The 27,430-nt window shown below is 38.7% G+C and overlaps 1 protein-coding gene across 2 annotated transcripts; it reads right to left on the bottom strand.

The window, feature by feature from the left end:
- Window positions 1-954: 954 nt before the first annotated feature.
- On the bottom strand, window positions 955-27,430 carry ift57 (intraflagellar transport 57 homolog (Chlamydomonas)). Of its 2 annotated transcripts, none has more exons than XM_020535104.2 (11): window positions 27,114-27,430; window positions 24,302-24,464; window positions 21,305-21,423; window positions 16,831-16,921; window positions 15,379-15,453; window positions 14,052-14,174; window positions 8,324-8,395; window positions 5,162-5,293; window positions 5,013-5,075; window positions 4,008-4,074; window positions 955-2,036 (listed from the first exon to the last, which is right to left on the bottom strand). In XM_020535104.2, exons 1-11 carry the CDS (start codon window positions 27,266-27,268, stop codon window positions 1,858-1,860), a joined length of 1,239 nt encoding a protein of 412 aa, XP_020390693.1. In that variant the 5' UTR covers window positions 27,269-27,430; the 3' UTR covers window positions 955-1,857. The 2 variants fall into 2 exon arrangements, with proteins under 2 accessions (XP_020390693.1, XP_048471819.1); XM_048615862.1 differs by lacking the exon at window positions 27,114-27,430 and adding an exon at window positions 26,911-26,938.

Below are 27,430 nucleotides of genomic sequence, written 5' to 3'. Positions count from 1 at the left end.
CATCATTCAAAGCTACTTTGCAAGGAGATATTTATACAAACTAAATAACCCACAAATGGGGAGAGAGAATTAAATGTCAAGAGTCAGTACAGGCAATTATAATATTCATCAGTACTTAGATCAGCAAAACAATACTAATTCAGCAAGTTGCAGAGGAAATAATTTTCCTGCCACTTAACATAGACGTGTAAAACAATGCAAACTGTTGAACCGAATGTAAAGCAGCCTTTACAACATTGAGTGGTAAGGTCATCATTCTTATACAAAAGGAAAATGCAATTTGCCTGCACTGGACAAAATCTTTTAATCTGAGATTCTGAACACAACATTTAGGAGAAGCCAATATGCTCGCTAGCAGTGATGAATCATAAATATGCAATTCTGCATACAGCAGAGATACATTACAAGACACGCAGGAAAACATGTGAGGGATATCCAGAAGAGAAGCAACGCATGACTTACAAAGAGTGGAACTTGTAGACAAGTAAAATTAGGCTGAGAGTTTTCAAGAGATGTAAAGAATGAGAATGGAAGATGTATTTAGATAGTTATCTGAATAATTGTATGATGCTAGAAGGCAAATATAATAAATAATTTCATGCCTGTAGGCAATTGTGCAACGGAAGTGATACAGGTCTCCACAAATGAAACAAACATTAATAAGATGTTCTGAAAACAACAAATGTTAGAGATCACTGTGGGTCAGACAGCATCCATGGAGCATCTGATGAAGAGTCATCTAGACGCAAAACGTTAGCTTACTCTCTCTCTAAGGATGCTGTTTGACCCGCAGTGATCTCCAGCATTTGTTGTTTTCAGTACAGATTTTGGCATCTGCAATAATTTGCTCCTACATTAATAAGATGTTAATTTTTCAGCAGTTGGTTTGTACAATATTAATGCACTTTTCAAAAAAGTCAGAGGTAGAATTAGTTTAAAACAAAAGCTTACGGATAAAATAAAGTTTATTTTATTCAAAGATTACAGTTTTACAAATACACAAGGCTCACATAAAATGCTCATATCTGCATTGTATGCAAGAAAATGTTAAACCATACACAGTATCTGTCAGTGCAAACGTTTGCACAATTTACTGTACGTTAGAACATTGAAATAGGACCAGTTCATAAACGTAGTGTTAAAATAAATATGAAGATATGTATGTAATAAAAAACATTCAATCGTAAGAGTGTTAGAAGACAATAATACCTTGACGCTTAGGGAAAATCTAAAACAATTAATGGCAATAAATCCAGAGATTGAATTACTACCTTGTAAGCCATTTCATTTAATCTGTATGCATTTAATACTGTATTTAAGATTTGTTTTCTCTGCTGCTGGTAGCATGCATGCTCCACGTGATTAGAGATTGAACATATTTTTATACAAGCCATATGCTCTAAATTCAGGCCTTGGAGAAACTTAAGAGATATTAAGCATTTCTAACAAGTTACTATTTAAAAGATATATTGGTTGTGTTGTCAATAACAATGGAATGTGAGTATTCAAAAAATAAATCTGCACTTACACCCACTAATTAGAAAACAAGGTCCTCATGGCAAGTATTGCAATGCAAGGCTGTTGCTTAATAAAGTACTATGTTTTAATGAAAGAAACAATGGCATTTTTAAACTCAGTTTTCATCAATTTACAGACATAAATATGTACAAATGATTTCTGTAACAGTGTGTAAAAATGATCAATTACTGATTTGCTGCAGTTGAACTTGGTCTAAGTATCCAAAATCTTATCAAATGCTGATTTTTGATTCTTTGGTTAGATCACAAAAATTCTGTAATTTTCCATTTGAGAACAAACAAATGAAGTAAATATTATAATTTGGACCAATATAAAATGTCAATAACCACCTATTGTAGTTTCGGGAATATTGGTAGCATGCATGTCTCTGGTCATGTTCGATTTCTCTTTCAGCTTGGCCTGTAGCAAGGTATGCTCCACAACTCCAATTCGAATATCCATTTGAGTTATCTCTTGCTTAAGTTTAGTCAATGCTTGTTTGATTTTCACTAATGGAGCTAAAAATGTTAGTGACAATTAATTTAGTGAATTATTCCATTTATTGTATAATAACTACATGTTTAGCAAGTATATTTAGCACCGTATTTCACCATTATATTGTTAAACATTTACTTGAATGCAGACAATAAATTCAAGACAGTCTAAACATTGATATATAATTGCCTTAAACCTTGTGACTAATAAATAAGAGGGTAAGTTAGTTAATAAAAGCTGGGAGGAAGCCCCTATGAGACAGAAATACTTAAAAGAGCATCTTAAGATGATAATGGCTCACTGGAGGAGGAGGCTCCACAAACATCCCCATCCTCAATGATATTATGCAGGTGCCGGTGTTGGACTGGGGTGGACAAGGTCAGAAATCACATGACACCAGGCTATAGTCCAACAGGTTTATTTGAAAACACAAGGTTTCGGAATCTTACTTCTTCTTCAGATATTAGTGGACCACTAAACTTAAGATCGCCTCTCAACCTCCAACACTCCAGTTAAAAAGTCCCAGCCTATCCAGCCTCTCCTTATAACTCGAACCCTCCATTCCCGGCAACATCCTGGTAAATCTCTTTGGAATACTCTCCAGCTTAATAATATCCTTCCTATAACAGGGAGAACAGAACTGGACACTTCCGTCCAACCTAAGGTCAGTCAGAAGTGGGGATGTTCACCAATGATTCCACAATGTTCAGCAGCATTCAGGACTCCTCAGATACTGAAGTAGTCCATGTTCCAATGCAACAAAATCTGGATAATATCCAAACTTGGGCTAACAAAAGGCAAGTAACATCACGCCATACAGATGTCATAAAATGACCATCTCCAATAAGAGACAATCTCCCTTTTCATTCAATGGTGTTACCATCACTGAATTCTCCACTATCAACATCTTGGGGTTACTTTTGACCAGATTTTCAACTGGACTCGCCATATAAACACAGTGGCTGCAAGAGTAGGTAACAGGCTAGGAATACTGCAGTGAGTAACTCACCTCCTAACTCACCAAAGTCTGTCCATCATTTACAAGGCACAAGTCAGGAGTGTGATGGAATACTCCCCACTTGCCTGGATGAGTGCTGCTTCAACAACAACAACAACACTCAAGAAACTTGATACCATTCAGGACAAAGCAGCTGTTTTACTGGCACCTCATCTGCTCCCTTCACCATTGACACTCAGTCACAGAAGTGTGTACGAACTACAAGATGCACTGCAGAAATTCACCAAAGATCCTTAGACAGAACCTTCTAAACCCATGGCCACTTCCATTTAGAAGGACAAGGACAGCAGAAAAATAGGAACACCATCATCTGCAAGTTCCCCTCTAAGCCACTCACCATCCTGACTTGGAAATATATCGCCATGCCTTCATTGTTGCTGGGTCAAATCCTGACATTCCCTAATGGAATTGAGAGTCAACCTACAGCACGTAGGCTGCAGTGGTTTAAGAGGCAGCTCACTATCACCTTCTCAAGGGTAACTAGGGAAGGGTAATAAACATTGGCCAGCACCAATGCCTGAGTTCCATGAATGAATTAAAATAAAACTAGAAGTTCTGGTGTTACTGGGACTAAAGAAAGGTAATTTGGTCAGGGCTCAACATTGAGGATTGCTACTGTATCTTGTCTGAGGTTTTTCTGGTTCACCTTCAAGGAGAAATCAAGAGAAATTTCTCCAAAACTGTTTGCAGGAGACCTATGTTAGTTTTCTGAAAGAACTATCCATTTAATCCTATTCCACGACCATACACAATACACTTTTTTCTTTATTCAAACCGTACTTACTCCTTTTAAATACTTTAAAATTTGCTTTCATCGCTGTTTTTGCAAAATATTCCATTCCTAACACCCCTCTAAAAGAATTCTCTTTACTTCCTGCTTTGATGATCACCTTATTGTTGTATGTCCTCTCATAATAAAAACCTATAAACTGTTAACATCTAATATGAAAAGATTAGCTTGCTGCCATTTAGTTACCTCCATCAGTCATGCTGCTGCCCTTTTCTTCCATATCTTGTTTCACCTTTTCCAATTCTTCACTAATCTTAAAGGTTAAACACAAAATATTGAAAAAGATCTCTGTAAAATTATTTTTAATTGAAATGATATGAAGTAGTTTTCAAATTTATTGAAATAAAAGCTACTAGGCTTGGCAGGAATAATAATTCTCAATTTTTAACTTCTCTAATTTTACTTCCACATTCTATTTAAGGCATTGATTCATATCTTATTGGTGTAATCATGAAACCACACATTCTTCAAGCATGAGTGACAAAATACACAACTACCAGCTTTTTCTCCATAAGGAATAACATAGTCAAACAGAATCCTGTTGTCACTACACATTCCAAACATGTATTTTCCAACACGTGACAGTGGGTTGTGATTAGGAGTTTGAAATCTTATCTATCAGTTTCCTACACTGGCTAAGGATAGTGAGACAAACCAATGATGTGCACACCGTTGGCTCTGTTGAGATCAATTAGTTGTGCACAGATCAGGAATTAAAATTTGGATCTAGTTTGTTAGCTGCATATCATACAATGTGTTTACTTACCGAGGGAAGGGAAAAAATAGGGTATTTCAAATAAATAAAAGCTATTAAGTTTCCTCCAGGTAAATAAAATAGGTGGTGCTCGTGACAATATCAATGGATTAGTAATCCAGAGGTCAAGTAATTTTAATAAGTGGATATTATATAAGTCTTTACACTGAGAAAATCAGTCCTTTTATGTGAGAGGAGAAAAACAAGAATAAGAACCCATCTAGTTTATTACTGTCCTTTAGGGAAGGAAATCTGCTGTTCTAACTTGGATTGGCCTTTTAACTACCCTCTGAAATGGCCCATCAAGCTCAGCTCAAGGGCAATTAAGTATGAGCAACAAAAGCCAGCCTTGCCAACAAATTCCATACAAGAGTAAGAAAAATCTTTAGATCAAAACATAAACTGACTAATAATTTTTCTTTTAATAGTAATTCTACCTCAGACAGAAGTCGGGTTCGTTCTGTTACACCTCCACTTGCTTGCTGGTATCGATCTTTGGCCTACAAGAAAATTCAACTGATTTATAAAATATATATGAGGAATTAAAATTAAGAACTGCTACATTAAAGAAAACATGGCAGATTACCTCATTTAGTTGGGCCTGAACAGCACGGAAATCCTGAATCAAATTCTCCAACTGGTTGTTAACATATTTCTCTCTGCTGCTGACCTTTTCTAGTGTTCGACTAATCTCATCTTGAAGTCTGTCCAAGTAACTCTGTCAGATAAAAGCAAATTCAGTGAAGGTCAATCAACTAGAAATAAAAAAAACAAGCATACAAGTTTACATGAAACTATTTATTAACCCCAAATTAATCCCTTTACAGGAGAAAAAAAAATTGGTAGGTTTAAAAAAAAATCACTTTTACAAAAATAAAACAGAATGCCAATTGATTGAATATATTTCCATCTTACTATGCTTTACTTAACTTAAGATTGCTATACATATGTGGCCAATTGCATTTACCAGCAGAATAATAATGACTTGATTGTGATGTGCTTTGGAACATATGGAGAGTCTGATGCAAGGTGTTTCTTTCTACACGCAATAACTCTTACCTATTAACTAAAATGGCAAAATCCAAGGCACACTGCTGCCAGACTAGCTTGCCTCCAGACTATAAGGTGTCACCAGGAAGTAAGCATTTTTAATGCATTACTTACAAAAAAAAGGATGATTAATGGCAAGTTAAAAGGGACACCAACTCAACACGAGGTGATACCTCAAAAAGGAAACTCAAAACATGGTACTGTGGTACTATAAGCAGCAACATTAAACTAAGAGAGACGCAAGGAAAAAAAAAAAGTGACATATACTAAAGGTAAAAGACTTGGTACCATTTTATTTTTGAACGCATAAGTGGTACAACAAAATTGGAAAATAAAAAATGGTAAAGCTGGAGATAAACTACAAGTCAAAAAGGTCAAGGGGTTTAAATCGGCATCTAACACATTTTAACCATTCTGTATCTTTGAAACAACCATGTGACCTCTGGAAAATCCACCTGGGAGACAAAATAAGCACCCATTCAGTGGACGTGCACATCCTCACCTGCAGCTACATTTATGCTTGTTTAAGAGACACTAGGCATGGTCATTTGTTGTACCCTCTACCATTCCACAGTTAAAATGACTGAGTTTGCACTTTTGGCTGCCTATAGCCAGGCTATCTTTCATTAGGCTGAGTGAAAAAGGAGTAGTTTCCTGCAGAGAGCAGCTCATTCCCAATCTGTTCCTTATAATGAAGCAACATATTCAGTGGAGATAGTTGGTCACATTGGTCTACTAATGAGTTGGTATGAGATACCATTTGAATAGAATCCAGAATCATACAGTACAGAAGAGGCCCTTCAGCTGATCAAGTGCACTGCTAAAACTATGCTAAATCTACACTAGTCCCACTTTCCAGAAACTGGCCCGTAGCCATGAATGTTATGACATTTCAACTGTTCAACCAAGTACTTTTTAGAAGTTGTGAGGTTACACAAACAGTGCATTCCAGACCATACCGCTCCATCTCCGGCCCACAGTTCAGAAAATCAGATCACAGCGTTGTATTCCTCCTCCCAGCTTACAAGCCTACAATTCCCTACAATTTGCCTACCGACTTAATAGGTCCACAGCGGATGCCATATCCCTAGCCTTGTACTCATCCTTGGAACATCTGGACAACAAAGACACTTACGTCAGAGACTCCTGCTCATTGACTACATCTCCATCTTCAACACCATTATTCCCTCCAGACTGATCTCAAAACCGTGTGACCTTGGTCTCGGCTCCACCCTCTGCAATTGGATTCTCAACTTTCTGACCCACAGACTGCGATCAGTGAAGATACGTAACTGCACCTCCTCCACAATAATACTCAACACTGGAGCCACCAAGTATGCATCCTCAGCCCCCTACTGCATACCCTGTACACCTATGACTGTGTTGCCGAATTCTGAATGAACGCCATCTACAAGTTCACTGACAACACCACCATAGTGGGACGGATATCTAACAATGATGAGTCAAAATACAGAAGGGACAAAGAGGGCTTGGAGATGTGGTGCAATGAAAACAACCTCTCTCTCAACATCGGCAAAACGAAAGAACTGATCACTAATTTCAGAAAGAAAGGAGGAGAACACGCCCCCATCTACATCAATGTAACTGAGGTTGAGAGGATGGAGAGCGTCAAGTTCCTCAGAGTGACGATAACAAACAACCTGTCCTGGACTTCCCACGTAGATGTGACAGTCAAGAAGGCACAACAACACCTCTTCTTCCTCAGATGGCTCAGGAAATTTGGCATGTCCATAAGGGCCCTCACCAACTTCTACAGATGCACCACTGAAATCATACTGTCCGGGTGCATAACGGCCTGGTATGGCAACTGCTCTGCCCAGGACAGTAAAAAACTACAGAAGGTGGTGTGCACAGCCCAGACCATCATGGAAACCAACCTTCCATCCATGGACTCCATTTACATGGCTCATTGCTGTGGAAAGGTGGCCAACATCATCAAATACCATCCTACCCCGGTAATGATCTCCTACAACCTCTTCCGTTAGGCAGAAGATACAGAAGCCTGAACACACACAGGAGCAGGTTCAAGAACAGCTTCTTCCCAGCCATTATTAGATGACAAATGGACTCTCTAGCCTCAAATAATGCTGATCTTGCTAACATTGACCTCACCTAGTGCTCACTCTGTGCAATGTAACTTGTGTGCCTCTGTCTAAGTCTTTCTGATCTGTACATCTTTGCTTACTATGATCCGTCTGTACTGCTTGTAAACAAAACTTTTAACTGTACTTCGGAACACGTGACAATGAATCAATTAATCAATCAATCTGCACCGTCCTTCTGGGTGAAAACATTGTTTCTCAACTCCCCGCTGAATCTTCTGACTTTCACCTTGAAAGTGTTTGTAATTGAAACATTGTACTGGTGGCATTGCAATGATTTTCACAACACAGCTCCATGCTGCAATCCGATACCTAATACTAGGAGACTATAAATTTGACATGATTGTTACGTTGATGTAGTTCTTGTTGCTACTTTCATTGTCCGTTTTAAATGTACATCCACTAGTTTAATACTGGAATAGTTTAGCCACACAGGAGCACAATATTTTCCAACAAAGCAAGTCAGCTAGCATTCAGTTGAGCCTCAACTTGAGCCTACAAATTTATTTAACAAAACTCTTTGGTGATATAAAGATTAAGAGATTATACAACTTTATATTGAAATAAAGCAGTACCTTTGTCTCTTTAAGAGACGTTTCAATTCCCTCTTTATGCTGGTGCATTTGGTCAACATGAATTCTCCAATCCTGTTAAAACAAGATAGTTTATGTTACTACATATATAATTAAACATTAGTTGTATTCTTTTCTGAAAATTAATGGATCACTAGCAGCACTAGAAGGACACAAACACAATTGAAAGTTTCTAAGAAAGAAAAGTGACTCTCAAGTTAAAATCATCAGCAGAACCCACATTCAATTATTGCCTGAATTTGCTTGTCATCTTTGACATGTTGCATGAGTTCATTTTAATATTTTTCTACAATGACAAAGAACTTAACAGGTGAATTAATAGTCTAACATGTAAATACATTACTGTATTAATATTCTAGGGAAACAAGTTTGTTTAAATAGATTACAGTTAATACTTCCTCATCATTTATTAGCCTCACTTTTACTAAAGTTATACAAGGGGAAAAGGTGTACTTACTTGGTGCTGACAATATTTAATTAGATAACTAGTCATGTTCCTTGCCCCAATGTCTTTCTCTCAATGTCATTACTTGTTTCACCTGCTTTCTTACTCCTCAGTGCCATCTCAGGTACATGCACCCAGTGGAGGTTTGGCAAAGAAATGATTCATGTAGCATTAGGGAGCTACAGGAATTCAAAACTAGTTACAGACTATTGTTTTGGATCTTAGGACTCAAAACTCTTATTTGTGAAATGTACGACCTCCCTAGAATCAATCTAGATTATCTTCAAACAGTACCACTCTCTCCTGAATCAGAAGGTTCTGTATTCAAGTTCTACCTTAGATTTAAACACATATTATAGGCTAGCATTTCAATCAGCACTAAAAAGTGCTTCACAGTTAGATGTGTTACCATTGCGATGAGATGTTAAATCTCTTATGTCCACTCTAAAGGATAGATAAGATTCTGTGACATTATCTGAAAAGCAGAGCAGTCCTTTTGATGTTCTGTGCAATATTCATCCCTAAAACATAGTATCTGTCTCATTTGTTTAATTGCTGGATGTTGGCACTTATCCCATTGAAATTTTTTGCCAATTTTTGTACAAGCACCGGTCTATTGAAAAATGCTTTGGGGTGGCCGAAAGTTGTGAAAGGTTGTAGGTTTTGAACAGTTTTATTGATGAAACACCTGATAGCTCTCTCGCTGGCAAAATCTGTTCCGTTCTCTGGAGGAGGATAAGGTTATGAAATGAAATAACGTCATGCTTATTTTACAGAGTTTTTGAACATTTTTGCACAGCTGCCTCAGCATACATAATGGACATTTAAAAATTTAAATGTTCCAGATTTCACAGAAAAACATATAGTTTATTTTATTTTACATGGAGGATTATATTTGATTGAACTAGGACGAACAAAATAAAACTTGACTTTTATAGTGCATTTTTTAAGATCACCAACCATCTCAAAATGTTTTACAGCCAAAGAGTTGAAATAATTGCCTCTGCTGTGATATAGGAAATATCACAGCCAACTTGTGCACAGCAAACTCTCATGAGCAGCAATGTGGTAAACCGGATGTTTTTTTTTTAGGATGTTGATTGAGGGCTATATTTGCCAGTTCACCCTGCTCTTCTCTGAAATATTGATATAGGACATTCTGCATCCAGCAGTTCAGGCAAATATGATCTTAATTTAACATCTCATTTCAAAGATTACTTCCAACAGTCAACAAGTGCCAGCTTTTGATTTTTGTAATCAATTCCTGGATTGAGATGTGCATGTACCTTTGAAGTGGTTTATAGCTTTTAACTTTTACTTAGAGCTATTACATCAAGCGTATTTCCTTGATAACCTCTGTCTACCAATTTCAAGCTAGTCAATTCCACAAATGCTAAGTCTTAGGTTCGTAGGATTCACATAACCATCCCACAGGAGACAAAGCTGCCTATGAATGTTATCTTCCTCCAAATAGCCTGCCTAATTTTAATAAACCTTAGCTACGCTGTAAACTTCTTGGCTATTTTAAGGATTTGGGATTTCTGTACTCAGAAAATATACCTCCCCACTTAAGGAAATGCATCAGATATTAGAGTTCACTTCAGTTGTAACAGAAAAATTTAAATGAAACAATTTACTAATTTTGCTGTTTTATTCCGAGATATTAATAATCAACATACTTAGTGGATAAGTATACTGCTATACCAAAAGATACTAAAAGATGGGGGGTGGGACCCAAAGAAACAAGCAGAAAAGAGCTAAGCCTGAGGCTGGTACACTAAACATGAAGAGCAAGTTAAATATTCAAGGCAGGCAAAAGCAAGGCAGTGAATAAGGTAAGAAAGATAATTAAATTGCATTTATTTGAAAGCAAGAGGCTTGACGCGTAAGGCAGACGTACTCAGGGCATGATTGGGAACATGGGACTGGGATATCATAGCTATTATAGAAAGGTGGCTCAGGGAAGGGCAGGACTGGCAGTTTAATGTTACAGGGTTTGGATACTATAGGAAGGATAGAAAGAGGAGAGGGAGTAGCGTTTTTGGTTAAGGATAGCATTACGGCTGTACTTAGGCAGAATATTCCTGGGACAACATCCAGTGAAGTAAAATGGGTGGAAATGAGAAATGGGAAACGGATGATCACCTTATTTGGATTGTACTATAGGCCCCCCCAATAGTCAGCTGGAAATTGACAAGCAAATATGTAAAGAGATCTCAGATATCTGCAGGAATGTTAGTTGCAATGGTAGGGGATTTTAACTCTGCAAACATAGACTGGGACTGCCGTAGTGTTAAGGGCTTGGATGGAGAGGAATTTGTTACGTGCATAAAAGAAAATTTTTTTATTCAGCATGTGGATGTAGCTACTACAGATGGAGCAAGCTTGATCTTCTCTGGGGAAATAAGGCAGGGCAAGTGACTGAGGGGTCAGTGGGGTGAACTTTGGGGCCAGTGATCATAATTCTATTAGTATTAAAATAGTTATGGAAAAGGATAGACTTAATCTAAAAGTTAAAGTTCTAGATTGGAGTCAGGTCAATTTTTCACGGTATCAGGCAAGGACTTTCAAAAGTTGACTGGGAGAGCTTATTCACAGATAAAGGGACAGGTGGAAAGTGGGAGGCCTTTTAAAATGAGATGTTTGTGTGATGGGTAAAGGTTGGGAGATGTAGGGAATGCCGAATAACTAGGGAAATTAAGGTACTGGTCAAGAAAAAGGAGGCATGATCAGGTATAGACAGCTGGGATCAAGTGAATCCCTAGAGAAGAATAAGGGCAGTAGGAATATACTTCAGAGGGAAATCATGAGGGCAAAAAGGAGACATGAGATATCTTTGGCATATAGGGTTAAGGAGAATCCAAAGAGATTCTACCAACACATTAAGGGAAAAAGCGTAACTAGGGAGAAAATAGGGCCCCTTAAAGATCATCAAGGCAGTCTGTGTGTGAAACCACAGTTAATGGTTGAGATACTAAACAAGTATTTTGAGTTAGTAGTTATTGTGGAGAAGGACATGGAAGCTAGAAAACTTGGAGAAATAAATAGTGATATCTTGAAAAGTATCCACATTACAGAAGAGAAGGTGCTGGACATCTTTGCATGAAGGTGGATAAATCCCTGGGACATAATCAAGTGTGTCCCAGAACTCTGTGGGAAGCTGGGCAAGAGACTGCTGGGCTCCTTGTTGAGATATTTGTATCATCAGTAGCCACAAGTGAGGTGCCGGAAGACTGGAGGTTGACGAATGTCGTGCTATTATTCAAGAAAGCTGGTAAGGACACGCCAGGGAACTACAGACTGGTGAGTCTGACGTCAGTGTTGATAAGTTGTTGGAGGCAATTCTGAAGACAGAATTTACATGTATTTGGAAAGGCCAGGACTGATTAGGGAGAGTCAACATAGTTTTGAGTGTGGGAAATTGTGTTTCACTGACTTGGTTGAGTTTTTTGAAGAAGTGACAGTGGTGTGCTGCAAGATTGGTGCTGGGTCCACTGCTTTTCATCATTTATATAAATGATTTGAATGTGAACATAGGAGGTATAGTTTGTAAGTTTGCAGATGACACTAAAAGGTTAACTGAGAGTACAATGGGACCTTAATCAGCTGTGCCAATTGACCACAGAGTGGCAGATGGAGTTTAACTTAGATAAATATGAGGTGTTGCATTTTGGCAAGGAAAATCCGGATAGAACTTATACAATCTATGGTAGGGCTCTGGGAGTGTTGCCGCACAAAGGAACCTAGGAGTGCAGGTGCATAGCTCCTTGAACGTGGAGTCACAGGTAGACAAGGTGGCAAAAAAGGCGTTTGGCACGCTTGTCTTCATTGGTCAGTGCATTCAGTATAGAAGTTGGGATGTTATGTTGCGGCTGTGAAGGACATGGGTCAGGCCAAATTTAGAATTCTGATTTCAATTCTGGTCTCCCTGCTATAGGAAGGATATTATTAAACTTGAAAGGGTTCAGAAAATATTAACAAGGATGTTACCAGGATTGGAACGTTTGAGCTATAGGGAGGGGCCGAATAGGCTGGGGCTTTATTCCTCCAGAGCGACAGTGGCTGCGAGGGGACCTTTTAGACGATTATAAAATCATGAAGGACGTGGATTGGATGAATAGCCAAGGTCTTTTTCCCAGAGCAGGGGAGCTCCAAACTAGAGGGCATAGGATTAAGGTGACAGGAGAAAAATTTAAAAGGGACCCGAGGGGCAACTTTTTCACACAGAGGGTAGTGCACGTAAGGAACAAGCTGCCAGACCAAGTGATGGAGGCTGGTACAATTACAACATTTAAAAGGCATCTGGATGGGTATATGAATAGGCAAGGTTTAGAGGGATATGGATCAAATGGGACTAGATAACTTTAGCATATTTGGTTGGCATGGATGAGTTGTACCGAAGGGTCTGTTTCTATGCTGTATAACTCTAAGATTCTGCTTTACATCAAATCCAATGTAATCCAGTTTGATGCTATTCAGAGCTATTTTAGAATATCTATGAACATCTAGGAACACCTGAGAATAAAATATTTGACAATATCTGAAAGGAGAGTATCTTTCAACCTTTAAAAGAAAGAATGGATGGAAGTCACAATTTCACATTTATAAGATTTAACATAAGGAGCCTCAGCAAAACAATGTGGTACAAATGGAGGGGAAGTACATAACCAAAATATGAAGAAATTGAAGCTTGTGGTGGATATTATCTTTTCAGGAGAGCTATCCCCGCAGCTCTGGTTGATATGTATTTCTCAATCGACATCACAAAACAGATTTCAGTCATTAGCATATTGCTATTTGTGACAGATTGAAGGGCTGGCTATCATAATTCCTACATTACAATAGTAACTACACATCAAAGTATAGTATCAGCTGTAAAGTGCTTTGAGATGTTCAGTAATCATAAAAGATACTACATGAATGCAAAGTGTTTTTAACAAAGAACTTCAATCAAGTTACTACATAAAACTCCATACCATAGTTAAATATTAAACATTATACAAACTTCGAATGCTTCACTGATAAAAAGTGTTTAGAAAGGCTATGGTTGTCAGGTGCACTAAAAAAAGTATTGAAGCGTAATCAATACTTTTGATTCCATTTACAAATTTTTTTATAGTGCAACACTGGATTACGTAATCTGAATATTTAATTAGTTAAACTTACAAAATAGAGAAATTCCAAAAAACTGGAAACCATGGTAGCCCCTGATGAGCCCAAGATATGGTTCAGAATGGTTTTCACCAATTAATTCAAATAACATACCTTGTTGTCAGTTCTGATGGTAACTTTAAGTTGTGGGAGAACTCGTTCGACTTCGAGATTCCATTCAGCAGCATCTGTTGTTGATTCTAAAATCTCTTCTGGTTTTGTAGACTCCAACGCCTCCTAAAGATTAAATGTTTTTGATAAGTCAGACAATAACATTATTTCTCTACTCTCATTCAACAGAATGAACTGGATTATTGTTCCAACATCTGCATTAATATGATGTTCCACTCACCCATTTCCCCCAGGGTAGTCAGTGAAGCAGCAGCCGACAGACAGGGTCTCCCTCCCTCCAAACACCCCTTTCCTGTTGCAGGCCTTTGTCGTGCTCCAACCAGGGCAATTAGGTAATTTCAACACATGCAAATTTCACTGCTGAGGTCATTTCATTAATTACAGTCATAATATTCAGTGTTTAAATGAAAGTACACAAAAGAAACAGTATAAAACAAAGCTTTCAGCTAAATTGCTCAATTTGTAAAATTAGTGCTGATGGGAACATTTAATTTGCTTAAATAATACTGAAGTTCTCTTTTAGCAAGCACCATATCATAACTAGAGCAATAATCCCATTACATGGTCAAGATTTAAACTAATTTCACGGGTTAAAACAGACAAACTGAAACAAAGCAATTTAAAAAAGGTAAATACAAATTTAAAGCAATATTAAAGCTTGAATTTGTAACATTCTCTCTGTTAGATTTATAACAATGCTACCAAAAATTCAAGTGGCTCAGATAACAGAATTTATACAAACTTGTCCACAGTGCATGATTAACTCGGCTTCTTTTTGATGGCTAGGAACATTAAACAGTACATGACAAGACATTCTAAAAGTAGTGTACCTGAGCTTGGCGAAAGAAACCATAAAAGGGTTCATATTCCTAATGGTCAGAGAACATTTCAACAGCAGGAATACAAATGTTACAAATATACAGTACCTAAAATCTGGAACTTATGAGATCAATGCTGTGCTACATTTCAGACATTGAGTTTCAGGTCAGGTGGTTCAAGTCAAGTTAGATTGGGAGGGGTCAAGGGTCATATGGAGTGCAGGATGTAAGAGATAGGTGAAGCCCACAAATAGTCAGGAACCAAACTGTGTGAATGGAGTGCTGTACCAAGTTGTACTGGTAAATTTTACTTTTAAATTTTACTGAATTAAAATTAATGCATAGAAGATGTCAAAAACATCTGGTTTTCAGACACTGCCAGTATTCACCTCTCCAAATTTGAGGTATATTACCTCTACCTGTAAACAGTTTGACAGGAAAGCTAGGGACACCATCACTGAAGATATAAAAGTTTATTGAGAAAATCTCACCATTTTCTGTCCCTGAGCTTTCAGAATCTCCAAATCTAGGAAAGACTCCCCTTCTTCAAAATCGTCTGCTTCTTCCTGAAAGTCAGTTCCAGGGAAATAGGTTAAATTAATAAAATTAAATTTAACCTTGTCAAAAATTACTGAACAATTTTCTTTTCACTGTATTTTGGAATTTTTTTCTGACACAGAGTATTTCAGAAACTGTCACCTACTGTGAGAATTACAGGAAAGTATAAATATTAGAGACGAAAGATAGGCCCATCTACTCAGGCTTCTATCACCCTGGTAGTCACACAACACAATAATATTGTATATAGGGTGAACATGTCCCTTTTCTGGTGTGGCATGGGAAATAGCTAGAAAGCTGAGAGATTGCAGCAGCAATGTAAAAAGTCAGAATCTCAACATCGAGATAAACTGCTGTGATTTTCAAGGGTGTCACAGAATGGTCGCAGGATGTTCTTTTAGGGGAGGGTGTTCGGCCCGAAGATGTGTTCCATGTTGGGAACAATGATTTAGGAAGAAAGGGGATTTGGTCCTGAAATCAGAATTTAGGCAGCTACGCAGAAAACCAATAAGGAGCACCTCAAAAGTAATTATCACTCGATTACTCCCAGTACCACAGAGAAATGAATACAGAAATAAGAGGATAGGACAGCTAAATAGTGGCTGGAAAGATGGTGCGGGAGTGAGGACTCCAAGTTCCTGGGACACTAGAACTGGCTCTGGAGATGATGGCATTTGCACGGGCAGGGCAATTTACACTTGATCAAAGTTGGAAATGAGTTCCTTGTGGAGCATTTTGCTGCTGTTATTCGGGAGGCTTTGCAGGATGCAGGGAAGAGGAAAGATTATGAAAGATTAATAACTGGGTGCACAAAATACTGAGAGAGACAGACAGCATTAGAATACAGAATTGTAAATTAATAAGTAGAAACAGAATAAGGAAGAAATTAAAACATTCTAAATCAGATTACACCGTATGTATGTGAATGCACAGAATACAGTAATAAATTTGGTAGTTCCGGGCGCAGATATCCATGTGGAGTTATAACGGAGACCTGGCTCAAAGAAGTGCTAGACTGGGTGTTAAATATTCCTGGATAACAGGGTATTCAGAAAAAAAAGTTCAGAAAAACTAAAAGGAGGGGTGGCAGCATTGGTTAAAGAAAGCATTGCAGTACTGGAGAAAGAGGATGCCTTGGAGGGTTCAAGGAACATTTGGCTAGGAACAAGAAGGGTGCAATTACATTACTCGGAGCAGACTACAAACCACCAACTGGTGGGAAGGATTTAGAGGAATAAATCTACAAGGATCAGAGAGGTCGCTAAGATGGGGGACATTAATTCCCTGAACATAGACTGGGATAGGGGTAGTATAAAGGACATTAATAAATAGTTGTTTTGAAAATCAAAATAATGAAAATTTGCAAATGATTAACTATAACTTACAATCAGCTCATCTTCCAGCTTATTCAATGTCAATTCAGCATCATCTTCCATTAATGCTTCCTCTTCCATCTCCTCTGCTGGATACACAGGTCTAAATTAATACAGTTATGATTAAAATTGGAACTCATTCCTGGGTATGTCATACTTATCACACATTTAATTGTGAAGATATTGGGATGGTTTTACTTTCAAATAGCATAACTAGCAAATGACAATAACGGATGTCATTTTTATCAATGTGACAGCTATCAAAGACTTCAAAAAAAAACTTATCTATTTCTAGAAGATTAATTGTAAATTGTACTTTGGTATTCATGAATGCCAGCTCTCCAAATTCTGAAAGATAATTTTAGAAAAACTGGAAGTAGAAAACTACATGTTAGTTAGCTTAACATCTGTCATAGAGGAAATGTTAGAAGCTATTATTAAGGAAGTTAGAGCAGGCCACTTACATAAGTTCAAGATAGAGTCAATGTGTTTTTGTGAAGGGGAAATCATGTTTAACTAATCCAATGGAGTTCTTTAGGAAGTAGAATGTGCTGCGATAAAAGAGAATGAGGGTTGTTCTGTACTTAGATTTCCAGAATGCATTTGATAAAATGCCACATCAAAAAGATTGAGAGAAAATAAAAGCTTACAGTGTAATGGTAGCATATTGGCATGGATAGCAGTTTGGCAAGCTAATAGCAAGTGATGGTTGACAAAATTGCTGGTGGCACAAAGATGGTAGGAAAGTAAGTTCTGAAGAACATGCACATGAGCTACGCTAATTTCTCCCTTTCTGTAAGCCCTTAGATGGTGAAGATGACATAAAGAGTCTGTGTAGGGATACTTGAATCAGAGATAGTAGGACCTGCAGATGCTGGAGAATCCGAGACAACAAGGTGCAGACCTGGATGAACACAACAGGCCAAGCAGCATCATAGGGAGCAGAAAGGCTGACGTTTCGGACATTTCTGATGAAGGGTCTAGGCCCGAAACGTCAGCCTTTCTGCTCCTATGATGCTGCTTGGCCTGCTGTGTTCATCCAGCTCTGCACCTTGTTGTGTAGGGATACTGATAGGTTAAGCAAATCAATCAAAAAACTAGGCAGATGGAATATAATGTGGGAAGATGTGATGTAATGTACTTTGGCAGGAAGAATATACGAACTGACGATGATTTAAATAGAGAAAGACTGCAGAAAGCCACACAACAGAGGGATTTAAGCGCTGTCATCCATGAATCACAAAAAGCTAACATCCAAGTTGATGAAAAGATTGGGGTGAATTCAAAGAGATTCTTTAAGTATATTAAAGGAAAAAGAATAACTAGAGAGAGAATAGGAACCCCGAAGGACCAAAGTGGACATGTAGGTGTGGATCTGTAGGAGATGGGTGAGGTCCTCAATGAATATTTCTCCTCTGTGTTTACCATGGAGAAAGACATGAAGACTTTGGAACTTGGAGAAATTAGTGGCAACATCTTGGGGACAGCAGAGGTGGTGTTGGACGTATTAGAATGTATGAAGGTGGATAAATCTCCCGGTCCTCACCAGATATATCCAAGAACCCTGAAAAAGGATAGAGAAGAAATTGTGGGGGCCCTGGCTGATATATTTGCATCACTGTTAGCCACAAGTGAGGTTCCAAAAACCTGGGAATTATAGACCAGTAAGCCTAACATCTGTGGTAGGTAAGTTACTTGAGAAGATTCTGAGAGATAAGATATACAATCATTAAGAAAGGCAAGGTTTGATTAGGAATAGTCAGCGTGGCTTGGTGAGCGGGAGATCATGCCTCACAAATTTGTTACAGATCTTCGACGAAGTGACCAGGAAGGCTGATGAGGGCAGGCTGGTAGACATAGTCTATATGGATCTCAGAAAGGCTTTTGAAAAGGTCGGCTGCTCTGGAAGGTTAGATTACATGGAATCCAGGGAGAACTGGCAAATTGGATACACAATTGGCTTGATGGTAGGAAGCAAAAAGCAATAGTGGAAGGATGCTCGTCGGACAAGAGGCCTGTGACTAGTGGTGTGCCTCATGGGTTGGTGCTGGGCCCATTACTGTTTGTTATCTGTATCAATGACTTCGATGAGAATGTACAAGGTATGATTAGTAAGTTTGTGGATGACACTAAAAAAGGCGGTATCGTGGACATTGAGGAAGGTTATCAGAAATTGCAGCAGGATCTTGATCAGCTGGGGAAGAGGGCCGAGAAATGGCAAATGGAATTTAATAAAGATAAGCGTGAGGTGTTGCATTTTGGAAAGTCAAATCAAGGTAGGAGTTTCATGGTGAATGGTAGGGTCTTAAGGAGTGTAGTGGAACAGAGGGACCTTGGAGTTCAGGTGCATGGTTCTCTGAAAGTGGAGTCACAGGTAGACAGGGCAGTGAAGGCGGCTTTGGGCACACTGGCCTTCATCAGTTAGGGCACTGAGTATAGAAGTTGGGAAGTCATGTTGCAGTTGTACAGGATGTTGGAGAGGCCGCACTCGAGAGTATTGTGTTCAGTTTCGGTCTCCTTGCTAAAGGAAGGATGTTATTAAACTGGAAAGAGTGCAGAAGAAACTTACAAGGATATTGCCAGGACTCAATGGACTGAGTTATAAGGAGAGGTTGGACAAGTTAGGACACTTTTCTTTTGAGTGTAGGAGACTGAGGGGGGATCCTATAGAAGTGTATAAGATCTTGAGGCATGGATAGGGTGAATGCACTCAGTCTTTTTCTCAGGGTTGGGGAATCAAGGACTAGAGGGCATCAGTGTAAGGTTAGAGAGGAAAGAATACATGGGAAGCTGAGGGGAAACTATTTTTACACAGGGTGGTACGCATATGGAATGAGCTCCCAGCAAAAGTGGTTGAGGTGGGTATATTAACAACATTTAAAAGGCATTTGGACGAACACATGGCTAGGAAAGGTTTAGAAGGATATGTGCAGTGAAATGGGGTTAGCGTGGATGGACGTTTTAATCGGCATGGACCCGTTTGGACCGAAGGGCCTGTCTCCATGCTTTAGGACTCTTATGTTCAGTGAGTTACAGGGAAGGCAATGGAATTTTGACTTTTATTTCAAAGGGAATGGAGTATAAAATTAGGGAGGTTTTGCTAAAAACTATACAAGGTACTAGTCAGAGCACAGCTGGAATATGTAGAATTCTTTAGATTATAGAACATAGAACAGTATAGCACAGGAATGGGCCCTTCAGCCCACAATGTTGTGCCAAATAAATTAAATGCCAAATTGACACCAAATTAAACTAATCCCTTCTGCCAGCCCTTCGTCCATAACCTTTCATTCCTTGCATATTCATGTGCTTATCTAAAAATCCCTTAAATACCCCTATGACATCTATGCAACGGGCTGGCGTAGCTGGGTTGTTAAGTATAGTCAAGGCTCATATAAACATATTTTTAATCTGCAAGGGAATCAAAGGCATAGGGAAAAGGCAGGAAAGTGGAGTTGAGGATTATCAGATCAGCCATAATCTCACTGATTGGGAGAGGTGACTTGATACAATGAACGGTCTACTTCTGCTCCAACATCTTGTGGTCTTAATAGTTTTTCTGTCTTGGTTCTTAAATTCTGCCCAACCACTAACCTTCACAGAATTGTACATAGTATTAAATTGAAAGAAACAATCCTTAACTTATTTAGCCATGGATGTCCCAACCTTTTGCCACCCTGAAATCTGAAGTGTCTTTCTTTCTCACTACTTTAATCCATGTTACCATTTCTTTCCAGAGCACCAAAAATCTCTTATAATCTGCATCTGGTTCACCACCTTTCAGCTGAAAACTTATTGGAAATCCTTTTGCCAAATGAATGAGTTTTTCTATTATAAAAAGTATCCAAATTACCTGCATATATCAATATAATTCTTGGTATCACTTAGACACGATGTCCAATATTAAATATTAAACAATAAATCTAGCAAAACTGAGCTAAGGTTATTTGACAGCAATAATCTCTTTATGTATATATTGATCTTTATACCAACTCTAATACAAATTGGGAACAAATTGAAAAAAAGTGGTCAAATATCCTTTTTTAATATATTCATGGAATGTGACAGCTGCTAACCAGATGGGCGTTTAGATGTTACAAAAGCCCTTTCAGAAACATAATAGTATTTTCCACTAGGAAAGGTTTCTGCCATTTAGTAATGGGCTCTCTCTGGCAGTTTTACAGTTCACTCTTGGCTTCCCTCTCCCTACCTGTTTTATCATACCCTATTCTTTTTTGGAATCCACTCCCCTTCCATGACAATCTCAACGTTCCCACAATTTTCGTGGCCTAATTACCCACAACCACAAATTCTACTTGATCTCAAGATTTTACTTCGTCTTGACTCCCAGCATGCAGCACCATAACGGGTTAATCAATATTTAAAGAAACACGTGATGCTTATTTAGAGGTAGTCACAACATCAAAGTTCATGACTCAGTGTTCCACAGAATTATACTAGTCAGACTTCCATCACAAGTTTTTACCTCTTCCAATTAAAGCCAGTATGCTTGAGGGCTTCTTCAGCTAAGCGATCCAGTACATAACACACCTGCTCTCCATAGCCTTGCTTCAGTTTGGAAGGAGGAAAGTCTACTGAGCCACCCTAAAGAAAAGTGTTTGAAAATGATGGTTTGGCTTGATGAACATATCAATTACATAGAATCCACTTGAGGCTGCTTTGAAAATTATAACATGAATAATGAAAAAATAATTTCATGACAAACATATGCTGCGCTATTGAAAGGAATTTCACTTGCCTTCAATACTTGCAGTAGAATGATTAACACGATCAGTAAATGAACTGGTCTAACTAAATTCCAAATCATCTTTTCTACATTAATATACTGTTAATGAAAAATCTTTTCAAATCAATTTCCATAATCTTCTGTATTTGTTAAAATGAAAGTTCTTTCAAATTGCAAATATAGAACAGGAAGTAAAATAGCAAAATGACTTAGTTGGTCAGTAACAGGGGCACAGAAAGCAGAGGTACTCAGCTTCAATACTTGAAGTACAACATTTGGTAACCTTACCTGTCAGGGTGAAGGGCAAGGCTGGTAGGTGCAGGGAATGCTAGATGACTATAGAAATTGAGGTTTGGTCAAGAATAAGGAGGAAGCATATGTCAGGTATAGACAGTAGGGATCAAATGAATCCCTTGAAAAGTGTAAAGGCAGTACGAGTATACTTACGAGGGAAATTAGGAGGGCAAAAAAGGGTCATGAGATGGCTTTGGCAAATAGGGTTAAGGAGAATCCAAAGGGATTCTACAAATACATTAAGGACAAAACAACAACTAAGGAGTGAACAGCATTCCTTAAAGATTGACAAGGTTGCCTATGTGTGGAACCACAGGAGATGGGGGAAGACAAGAAACAAGTATTTTGCACAGTGTTTACTATGATGAAGGATATAGAAGATAATAGAATGTGGGGTAATAGTGACTTCTTGAAAAATGTCCATAGTCCAGAGGAGGTGGTGCTGGATGTCTTAAAACACATAAATGTGGTTAAATCCTTGGAACTTGATCAGATGTGGGAAGCTAGGGAAGTGATTGCTGGGCCCCTTGCAGAGATTTTTGTATCACTGATAGCCATTGGTGAGGTGTTCGAAGACTGGAGGTTGGCTAACGTGGCTCCATTATTTAAGAAAGGTGGTCAGGAAAACCCAGGGAACTATAGACCGGTGAGGCTGACACCAGTGGTGGGCAATTTGTTGAAGGGAATCCTGAGGAATAGGATTTACACATATTTGGAAAGACCAGGACTAATTAGGGATAGTCAACATAGTTGTGTGTGTGAGAAATCATGTCTCACTAACTTGATTCAGTTTTTTGAAGAAGTAATGAAGAGGATTGATGAAGGCAGAGCCATTGACGTAGTCTATACAGACTTCAATAAGGCATTCGACAAGATTCCGCATGGTAGATTGGTTAGCAAGGTTTGATCACATGAAATACAGGGAGAACTAGCCTGTCCTATTGAAAGTACAGGCAGAGACAGGCAACTTTACCTTGTTAGTAAGAAATGGAATTAATAGCAAGAAGTGAGTCAGATCATGAAGAATCTGTGTGGGTGGAGCTGAGAAACCACAAAGAATAAAAAGACCCAATGGGAGTTGTGTACATGCCTCCTGGGAGTAGTCAGGACATGGGGACGAAAATAAATCAGGAGATAGAAAGGCATGTAAGAAAGGCAATATTACAATAATCGTGGGGGACTTTAATATGCAGGTGAACTAGGAAAATCAGGTTGGTAGCAGATCTCGAGGGAAGGAATTTGTGGAATGTCTACAAGATGGTATTTTGGAACAGTTTGCAGTCGAGCCCACTAGGGAACAGGTGATTCTGGAACTGGTGATGTGTAATGAGGTAGACTTGATTAGGAAGGTTAAAGTGATAAAAACCCTAGGGGCAGTGACTTCCAATATGTTAGCATTCACCCTGCAGTTTGAGAGGGGGAAGATTGAATCAGATGTAAGGGTATTACAATTGAATGAAGTTAACACAAAGACATGAGGGAGCAGCTGACCAGAGCTGATTGAAAGATTGAAAATGGTGGAGCAGCAATGGCAGGAGTTTCTGGGGGTAATTTGGGTGGCACAACGGAAATAAAAGCATACAACGTGGTGAAGGTTAGTAAGAAGCCAGAAGATTGGGAATCCTTTAGAAACTACGAGAGGATAAAGAAAATAGCAATAAAGGGGAGAAAATGAAATATGAGAATAAGCTGGTTAGTAACATAAAAGGAGACTACTGGAGTTTTTATTTAAATATCTAAAACACAGGAGTGGACAGTGCAAAACTGGAAAATGAGGCTAAAGAAGTAGTAATGGGGAACAAAGAAATGCTAGAGGAACTGAATAGGTATTTTGCATTAGTTCTCATAGTGGAAGACACCAACAGCATACCAGAACTTCAAAAGAGGCAGGGGCAGAGGTGAGTGTAGTGGCTATCACTAAGGCAGAGGTGCTGTCAAAGCTGAAAGGTCTGAAGGTGTATAAATCACCCAGATCAGATATACTACACCTCAAACTTCTGAAGGAGATAGCAAAGGAGATTGTAGGGACATTGGTGGTGATCTTTCAGAAAATTTCAGGAAAAATACACGGTCTGGGTCACTTAAAAATCTGATACAACACAAGTCAAAAGCTACATGTGTTTACAAATGGTCCATTTTATTATCACAGTATAGTTCTTGATTATCAAAAAGAAGTTTAGTTGCTCTTCTATAGGGACAATTCATTCCTTTGATGGTGAAAACACAATTGATAAAAATTAATTTTAATTGCATATATATGCAAGAAACTCTGGACAGTAAATGGAATAATAAATTTCAGCACCTTCTACACTAATATTTCCTTTTTCCACAACAAATAGATTATCTCTAAAGGTATGGAAAAATTCTGAATTGATTGTTTCTAAAATGAACTAAATATTTTATAAATCATCCCCTGTACTGTGCGTTTAACTTTTGACTTACCAAAGCACGCAGTTCTGTCAGAATATTTGATATTGTTGCATTTGGATCATCATATTCTTGGGGTTGTTCAAAGAAACGTCCTGTTTGGTTTAACAACCAAGCTGCCACAGATGTAAACATGTAGAACTGCTCACCAGGGTTTGTGGGGAGAGCAAAGTAGTGTCTGTTCAAATAAACACTTAATAGATTACTGTAATATACTCACCATGCTGCAAATTGATTATATTTCAACTGATGACATATTTGTGATCTCGTGTATGCTCTATAACCTCCCTGGCTCTCCCCAGAAAATTCATTATTTAAAATATTTTTTGGAGCTCATACAAAGCTATTGAAAAGATCAGAAATATAAATCAACTCATTTGAAGATTTGAAAAGAACTGAGCAAAAAGCTGCAGTGGATTTCTTCCAAGGAAGAAGGGTTAAATTTAGGCTTCAGATCAACTTTAGAGATTTACATTTCACGATAGAAGGAGTGGGGAATAAAGTATATGAGCGCATAAAATATCAACTCATTGATATCCAATATTTACAAAAGGTCAAATAAACTTTGCACAACATGAACATAAAGATATATGAAACACTTCAAACTTCAAAATAAGTATAAATAAAATTCAAGCTTTCACAAAATTGTCGGCTGACTATTATTTCAGAATGCTGATTGTAAGAAGCTTGTGTAGAACTGAAACAGGGAAACATGAGAAGCCGGGCTTGTCAAATAAAGTTATCACAGCAAATTTAAAGACCATAACAATCGGGATAAATTGTCATAGATATATTGGCCGAGATTTTCTGATGGCCAGGCAGTTGTTATTCTAAGATAGATGCAGCAAATTCCAAAGAATTGCCCAGGAAATTTGAAGATTCTGCAATACAGGAGAACTATGAGAGTCAAGGTGTGACTCTGCATTACTTAAATAGCCATGATTGGGATCTCCTGTCAGAAATGTGAAGTTCTCTCCTTTCATAAAAAAAGGGCATATGGCAATCATTCCCATTCCTTGGAAAATCCAGCCCATTATGATAACAACAATTCAGTCTATTTGCTTATAACATTTATGATGAACAGAGAGGAATATCAGAAGGAAGACTTTATGGTCCATTGCACTTATTCTAGCACTAGCTTTTCAACTGAATCTAATTAATTGAATTATGATTTATACTCTTCCCTCACAAAAAAACTTAGTTAATTCTTTCTAAATTATCCTATGATCATTGCCACATTTATATATTATAAAAGAAACTGTTCATTATTTTAACAGTGAAAAGAATGTTCTGCCTTTCCCTTATTATTTTAGGGATAATTCCAAGTTTAGACCCCTTGTTACTGAAACATGGACCACTATTAACATTTTTACTTACTTACCTAAAAAGTCCTCATAACTTTGAAAACTTTCAATAGATTTGCATCTCACACTTGTTCCAGTGATAAACACTATTTTCCCCACATGCTTTTCTTCACAACAATAAACAGTCGGCTTTAATTCACTGATGAGCATTCGTGTCCGAGTCGGATTATGAGCTCAAACTCAGTCCAGAGATGCAATACATAATTCAAGCTTGACACTTTAATTAGTACTGAGGGAGTGCTGCACTGTCTTTCATCTTTCAGATGAAAATTCAACTAACAACCAATCTGTCATTTTTGATAAATGTAAAAGATTTTGCCTACAATTCAAAGAACAGTAGTCAAGTTGGCCACATGTGTCTCTCACATAGGACTCAAATAATTTACTACAATGCTCTTTGTGGAACATTGCTGAGCTCAAACTGGCTCCGCGATATTTGAACAATGAGGACATGGTCCATCCGCTGTGAAAGGCTGTAGGACATTGCTATATAAATGCAGGTGACGACACAATGTGGAGTCCATTTCTGAAGAAGGGTCCCGGCCCGAAACGTCAACTTTCCTGAATAAAAACAGAAAGAACTGCGGATGCTGTAAATCAGGAACAAAAACAAAGTTACTAGTAAAGCTCAGCAGGTCTGGCAGCATCTGTGAAGGAAAAAAAGAGTTAACGTTTCGGGTCCGGTGATCCTTCCTCAGAACTCACCCCAAGCGACCCGGACCCGAAACGTTAACTCCGTCTTTTTTCCTTCACAGATGCTGCCAGACCTGCTGAGCTTTTCCAGCAACTTCTGTTTTTGTTCCATCAACTTTCCTGCGCCTCTGATGCTGCCTGACCTGCTGTGTTCATCCAGCTCCACACTGTTGTTTCTGACTCCAGCATCTGCACTTCTTGCTTTCTATATGTAAATGCAAGTTTTTTCCCCCCTTTGCTGTCATTCCTTGGTGTGTGGGGTGGGAATTCTATTCTATTTTGGCTGTACACTTTCTACCCAAAAATATCACAAGATATTTCAATTCTGGCCTATACGTTGGACCGATTGCTTGCTTTCGACATTCAAAAGGTCTTTACGTACAAGACGCAGAATGGAAATGGGAATGAGATGGTAAGTAGAGCCGATTTAAGGGGGTGTGCAGCAAAAGGGGACTCGCCTCAGACTCAGATAACAAGGTGTAGAGCTGGATGAAAACAGCAGGCCAAGCAGTATCAGAGGAGCAGGAAAGCAGGAAAGAATTTCTTTTTCTGAAGAAGGGTCCCAACCTGAAATGTCAGCTTTCCTGCTCCTCTGATGCTGCTTGGCCTGCTGTGTTCATCCAGCTCCACAACTTGTTACCTCAGATTCTCCAGCATCGGCAGTTCCTACTACCTCCCCTCAGATTCAGATCCTGGGGGTGGGGGGTGGGGGGGGGGGGGGGGGGGTCACTCTGCAGCCCTCTCCCGGGTTAATTACCACAGAGGCCCACCTCGACAGGGCCTTCATGTTGTTTCTCCGGATCAGATTCTCCTCGTAGTCCATCAGCTTCAGCTTATCCAGCAGGTCCTCCATGGTGACAAACATTTGATAGACGGCGCCGGGCCCGCGCTCCCCTTCATCGCCTCGCCGGCCATCATCAGCCATCGGAGCAGCGGCTCAGGTCGGGGGGAGGGCGGAGGTGGGTTCGGCCTTTCTCCAGGGGTTTACCCGCCCGCTCTGTGTCCACTGCCCGGACACTGTCGGTGATGTATAAATTAAACGGTTAATGCGCCCGCCCGGTTCGAACCGAACACTGCGTATCCAGGA

This window comes from Rhincodon typus, chromosome 2 (genome assembly GCF_021869965.1).
Source record: "Rhincodon typus isolate 14 chromosome 2, sRhiTyp1.1, whole genome shotgun sequence".
NCBI classification, from domain to species: domain Eukaryota; kingdom Metazoa; phylum Chordata; class Chondrichthyes; order Orectolobiformes; family Rhincodontidae; genus Rhincodon; species Rhincodon typus.
The sequence above is the reverse complement of the archived record's forward strand: the minus strand, read 5'-3'. Positions and strand labels throughout refer to the sequence as shown.